The sequence below is a fragment of the Triticum aestivum genome, chromosome 1B, assembly GCF_018294505.1.
Source record: "Triticum aestivum cultivar Chinese Spring chromosome 1B, IWGSC CS RefSeq v2.1, whole genome shotgun sequence".
NCBI lineage: Eukaryota > Viridiplantae > Streptophyta > Magnoliopsida > Poales > Poaceae > Triticum > Triticum aestivum.
This window is the reverse complement of record NC_057795.1, coordinates 281534552-281541222: the sequence shown is the minus strand read 5'-3', so window position 1 is coordinate 281541222 and position 6671 is coordinate 281534552. Positions and strand designations below refer to the sequence as shown.

Genomic DNA, 6671 nt, shown 5'->3' with positions numbered 1-6671 from the left:
GTAATCAACTATAGAGCTACGTTCACTATCTTCATCTAGCCTTGTTGTTTCTTGAGAATCATGTCGGGAGGCTGATGCTGCATTCTTTAAATGAGGATCTTTACTCACATTAGTTGTGACAGCCTGATTTTGGGCCATTCCATTTTCTTTTGTTTTTCTGAGGTTTTTGCCTGAGTTTTCTTTTTCCGTGGCTTTGTGGTCTGGAAACCAAAGAAGATGACCTCTTCTTTGCTTTCAGAGTGGCTTGTCATTCCCAAATATTTCCCTAGACCCTGTCATTTCCATCCTAGCCCAAATCCCAATATTCTTTTTATTGGGAATATTCCTTTTCTATTAAAGGAATAACTCAAATTGCCCTAGCTTGTGAAGCAACCTATATTTCCATCACTCCTAAAATTCCAAATTAATTCTCATAAATTGTTTGGGTCATATCTTGATCAAATATGGAAAAACTTTTCATTGCCATGTTCAAAAATAATTCCCCAGTAATTCATTTCCTATTCTGCCCTTAATGACACTTTGTGAAGGAAGTGTCATTTATATTTCTCCTATTGACTCCAAACCTTTTTGGGAATGTTTATATGTCCAAATAATTTCCTCATGCACAAGTTCAAATTTATTTGCCTAGCCAATCTTCCTCAGTGAATTTTCAAAGTTTCTGTCAGACAGAAGGCTTTGTGAAGGAAGTACTAGCTAGGAGTACCCAAATGAGTTGAAATTTTTCACACTCCTTAATGTGCTCATATTATCCCCTTCCACCCATTTGCATCCCCATCCCATCATCTATGTGAGCACAGAAGCAAATCTTTGTTTCTGGCAATATTTTCAGGTTGTGAAGCAAGTATATTTTATATTGCTCCAAAAATCCTGATAAATTACCAGATCATTCTTATACCCATAAAACATCTATCCACCTATTTTTTCATCATTTCAGTGATCTATTTGACCACCATAATTATTTCAAGTTTCTGGTCAGCAGAGATGTTTGTGAAGCAAGTGCTATTTTGGTTTGTCCAATTGGCATGAGCTTTTTACAGAATCATCATATGACCAAATGACTAAGCCTTGACCAATATTAGCTCAAGTGGACACTCCATGTGAGTGCACCATCCTAATCTTGATTCTGGACCATATTTGGCAGTTGCAAAGCAACTCTGTTAAATCTTGATCCAAACCCATCCATAGTTACCAGGATGTAAGTCCTTCGTTACCTCAACCTCCCAGACAACTCCATTTGACCCAATCACATCCCTGTTGAGTAGCAGTACACGATCAAGTTTACTGCAGTAAACTTCAGGTGCTAACTGCCATTTAACCGTGTCACTTTTAACCAAACTACCACCGCAGTTGCAACCTCCCCAGGAAGGACTAAACTCCAGACATAGTTTGGCATCACTTGTGGTACGGTGTGCACCAGTGCACGCGGTGACCACCACTTTGGCGTGCAATGGTCGCGCCCAGAGCGTCTTCTTGCTCGGGCCCCTCCCCCTCTCGCTGTCTTCGCGCCCGTGAGCATGTCCAGTAGATTTCCCTCGTCGTCGCCGTCCTCATGGATCCCTCTCCCCCTCCTTCCGCTTCCTCGTCGGCGCTCGTCGCCACGCGCCCACGGGTGAGCAGTACCCCGACATGCATTAATGGCGCTTGGCTGCTTCCCTCCCCTCGACCTCTTCTGCCCGTGAGCTCTGTGGCTCGTCCACATCTCCCTCGTCGTGAACCCGTGCCACCCCGTGCTCGATGGCCTCGCCAAAGCGTTGGCCGGATCCCCACGGCGCCACGCGAGCTCGGCCTCCCTTGCCCCCGCCTATATAAAGACACCAGAGTCCTCCCGAGCTCACCAGCCTCTTCCACGCCGTCGACTAGACCTTCCTGACCAGTCAAACGAGCTGGAGGAGCTCTCGGTGGCCATCATTGCCGCCATGGCCGCCGCGGCTTTCCTCCTAAATTGGAGCGAGCCGAGCCCTCTCCCTCGACTCTAGGACCACCATATCCCTACACCACACCCCTAGAGCCTCCCCGACGCCCAGCCCCTCCTCTCCGTGGCTCCTCCGTCCTCCCCAAGGTCGCTCGAGCCCCGCCATTGCCGCCGTCCGCCCCGACCTAGATCACGCGCTCCCCTGACTTCCCCACCCTCCGTATGCCGCCTGGATGGACGCGCCGTTCCTCCCCGAGCACCCCGGTGGCCGGAGCGCCTCGAACGGTGGCCTGTGCCGCCCGGGCACCTCGCCGGAGCATGCGGCCTCCTCTGTTCTGGAGCCGGCGTCGGGAGGAAGAAGGGAAGGAGCGAGGAGGGGAGAGAGAGAGATCCGGTGGGCCCCGCTGGCAGTGAGACGGGCGTTGACCCCGTTGCCAGCGTGGATAAGTGGCGGGTCCCACCTTCCTGCGGGCCCCGCCAGTCAGCCTCACAACCGCCAGCCCCGCGTTGACCTAGGTACGGTGACGTGGATAAGTGGAGGCGTAATTCACTGATTACGTCTTTGCTTTCCGAAAGTGTATTTCCCATTTTACGCTTCTGTCTTATCCACTCAGGGACTTATTTGTGATGGAATTTTTGCAGAAAAGTCCCTGAACTTCAACCCCTCATATCTTTTTATCCGTAACTCCGAATGAGGTGAAACTAACGCCCACTTTTTTGTTTCGTCGAGCCCTTTCTGTTGGTGTCACTTTCATTATGTTTTGGCATACTGAAAATGACCATTTTGCCCCTGCCCTTAATCAGCCCCCTCCGAGACAGAACGTTTTCCGGCGATTCGTTCCGTGGCTTCACCGCACTTCTTCCCGGTGCCTTATTCATCCCCAGGCAAGCCACAATACCCACTTGCATGATAGTCATGCAGTAGCCATGGTTTTCAACTTGAATCTTTATTAATGTTTGCTTGTTGAAAAAAATGGTTATCGTTGTTCCGGTGATGCTCAGATTTGCATGTTCGCTTTTGTGCTATGTTGTCTTATACTTTGTGATCATGTTATACCTGCTAGTATTACCTTTCATATGTTTATGCTTGGTAGTATTACATGTTGATGTTGGAGACGGTCATGCTAGTCAGTATGCGATGCTCAGTGGATATGAGTTATTGTTGGTATGGTGGAAAGTTATGTGATACTCTCATGATGATGTTGATATCATGTTCATGTTCTATAGTTGGCATCATGTTATTTTATCATGGCTCAGCATATTTGCATTCAAGTTAACCGGATTAAATTGAACTTGAACATGTGTTGGCTGAGTCATGATGCCGCTGAATCGATGCTGACCAGTGCAACCACGCTTACCGGTATGGGACGGTCCTAACTGGGTCTATTGTTGTGCCTCTCACCGGTGCCTCCAACGAGGGAAGGTTATGGTCACGTGCTACCCTGATCAGGTAGGCGGAGAATAACCTTGTGTTCCCGTAGTTGTTATAGCCGGCGGATCCCCGTGTGGGATCGTTTATGTTTTGGGCCACGACGGTGGTCGTTGTGTCTGGGGGTAGGCTCGGGGCCACCCATGACTTAGCTTAGTGAGGAGTGAGTCGGAGTGGCCGGGAGAGTGTCTTGGCAGTAGATCGGTTTTGTCGGAACGTCGTTTGTCCACCCGAATGGGAGTGCGAGGCCACGGGTGCTGTAGTGTGGGTACAGTGTACTAACCTCTGCAGAGTGTATATTAAATCTATCGATAGCCGTGCCCGCGGATAAGGGCCCAGGTCGAGAGAAGGTCACACCATGAGTCAACAGTAATAAGAATAATGTGCTTAATAATAACAAGACGAGACATGTATTGGTCGGGTGGTGATCGCCGTAAGGATCACGGGCCAAGTGTTGGTCGGGTTGTGATCGTCGTAAGGATCACGGTTTGGGACCCATCGTTGGTCGTGGTTGTGATCGCCGTAAGGATCACGATGGTATTGAGGATACCAAGTTGTTGTATATTCGTGATGTATTACGAGAATCATGGGTAAAGATCAAGCTCCTTGTGGTCGCTTATTTATTACTACGGTATTGTTTATACCAAGCTTGATTTGATCCTAAGATGATTGTGTGATGTCCGAGGTTGGTAAGTGATGCATATGTTGGTTACGAGGTAATCGAACAGAATAAGTGGTGCATATGGTGTCAACATGTTGCATGCTAGTATTGTCGGATTAATATGTTCATGCTGAGTTAGCTGTATCATGTTTATGATGGTCATGCCATGTTATTCTGATGATATCATGTTAATTCCTGTTTAACCTGTAATTACCATGCTGTTGTCTGTCTTGAATGCTTCTGGTTTATTGTGAGCTTGCAAGTACATTCAATGTACTGACCTGGCGTGTCATGCCAGTTTGCAGGTCATGCCGGATTTGATTGCTTGCTTATCATAGTTTCCGTTCATGCAAGCTAGGATAAGCGTTCCAGCCAGAGTCCCTGCAAAGTGGAGTTCACCACCATCGTTGTTGTTCCGCTGCTAGAGTTATTCCGCTGCTTTGAGTTGTTCTGCTGCTTGCATAGAGCAACTGAGGATGGCGTAGTGTCGTCGTACCGATGTTATTCATTGTAATATCGGAGACCTTGTATTCATATTCGTGTAATAATGGAAAGCTGGTTTGTTCTATGCTGAGCAGTGCCATATTCCAGAAGACTTCTCCTCAATCTCTGGGCTGGAATACGGGGCATTCCGGTTTTCTCTGAGCCGGGGTGCCACAGGTCCACTGGCCTGACTGCCTCATCATAAGTGATTGATGAGGGATACACCAGAACATTAGTTTGATGTAAGAACATGGTTAATAGACAGATGTACTAGTATGTACCAAAAACAGGAAGGCATGTCATATTCAAAGGTATAATGTGTAAGCTAAGCAAATGCAATTTAACCAAATTGGAAGCGGTACAAGCTAGAGATCCGGCTGGAGTGGTGAGCATGATGATCTACGACCTGAGAGCCTGGTGGGAGGCGGGTTGCTTCGCCACTATCGTGGGTTTTTAGTTGGCTTACAGGTGATGCATGTCTGTGCTGGGCTTGTCACTGGCTCGGCCAGTGCCCTGACTAGCTATTTGTCTTCTGGTGCTCACAGGATGGTGGTTCATGTAAAAAATATCTTTACTTATCTTAATAAAGACCGACTTTGGCCTTTCGAATACAAGCTAGACACCATATGCAACATGCAACCACATATGACATCACGAAGTTAAAGCAAGCACCTGGGATGGTGGTTCATTGCGAGCGAGGTCATCAACTCCAGAGCTACATTTACCGTCTCCATCTGCTGACACTGTACCCTTTATAAGGCTGAAACGTCTCTGGCCTATCCGCGTACGACGCTGGAGCAACTTCTCTTTTTTTTCTACTTCTCTCAAGGCAGCAGAGTCTGAAATACCCTTGCATAAAAACACAAGTGAGAGTATGGGTGAAGTGTGTGCAGAATTAGTGCACTGTAAAAGTAGCAGATAGCAGGTGGCTAAAAAATAAATGATAGGAGACATATGATAGCTCTACAACATTGCATGGCAAACAAAATTAGATTCTACTATGTATGATTTTGTAATATATGAGCACAGGAAATGCAGGTACTCCTCCAGCACACCACCACATGTGGTCCTATCAAGATAGCAGTCGACTGAAAATAAATAGGTCAGTCGATTTTTTATGAACCGTCCAATCTATAAGGAACGGGCAGATGGCCTTCATCTACCTCCCGCCAGTCACTGTTGACGATCTTTCTTGAACCGCCAGCTACCACCGGCCCGTACCCCTGTCTCTGCCACCCCACCCTCCCCCGACCTCACACCACCGTCGTGCTTGGCAGCACCCCCAGGCCATCCCTTTAATCTCGGCCGACCTCCAGATTGGGCGCTAGCAGCTCTAGGCCCCACACGCCCCTACGATAAACACCAAGGCGCTGCTTCCCCGGCGTAATAGGCGGACTAGCACCTGTTACACCAGGGAATGCTTCCGTTAATTGGGAATCAACTGACCAGGAATTGAAATCCAGGGGGGCGACAGACCTCTAGCTAAGGTGAAATAGTATATGAGGAGAAACCCTATGCATCACTAGTTACTAGGAACATCTAGTATCAAGAAGAAGCGGTCAACTAGTGTCTTCTATGGGATGAATACCGTGCAAGCAGACACATAAGATTTGCACGAGTAAGGGAAGAGGAGTACCATTTCCAGTTGCCAGTGTGGTGTCCTCCATATGTCACGACGATCTTCTTCTTTTTGCCGGGGGAACCGATGTTTTGGAGGATGGTGCAGCCTTGGACGAACCCATGGACAAATTGTTGACTGTGTTGCCGTGGCCTTATGTCGGCGGAGGGGAAGAAGATCCGAGGCGACGAAGGACGGCGTAGCAGGAACAACTCCGGTGCGGTGGACGCTGGCCAAGTTGGAGCGGCAGCGGTGAAGCGCAGTACGGCGTGGTTGAACTGGCTTGGGTACGGATGGCTCGACCTCGGCTTCAACTACTAGCCGTGGAGGGCTTTGCTGTTGAGGTTGCGGTGGAGGACGACGTCGGGGTATCGGCTCTGGCGTGATGTATGAGGGCGGCGGTTGATGGGTGGGATGGGGTGGCGGACGGAGGACGCCAGGGTTTCACGGCTGGTGGAGAGGTAGTTTTGGCGCCCATGGAGTACAAATGGGAATCAGACAGGGGGGCGGGGGTGGGGGGAGCTAAGGGAGAACCATGTTTCGGTTTGGGACACGCTTGTTTTTGGGT

General features: G+C 48.7%; 1 protein-coding gene across 2 annotated transcripts; it reads left to right on the top strand.

Annotated features, from left to right (window-relative positions):
- Positions 1-1717: 1717 nt before the first annotated feature.
- Positions 1718-4570, top strand: LOC123090201 (uncharacterized). 2 transcript variants are annotated; one of them, XM_044511614.1, is made up of 3 exons: positions 1779-2428; positions 2717-2797; positions 4301-4570. In XM_044511614.1, exons 1-3 carry the CDS (start codon positions 2146-2148, stop codon positions 4321-4323), a joined length of 387 nt encoding a protein of 128 aa, XP_044367549.1. In that variant the 5' UTR covers positions 1779-2145; the 3' UTR covers positions 4324-4570. The 2 variants fall into 2 exon arrangements, 1 of the variants encoding a protein (XP_044367549.1); XR_006442431.1 differs by lacking the exon at positions 4301-4570 and having other exon boundaries at positions 1718-2428; positions 2555-2793.
- Positions 4571-6671: the final 2101 nt, after the last annotated feature.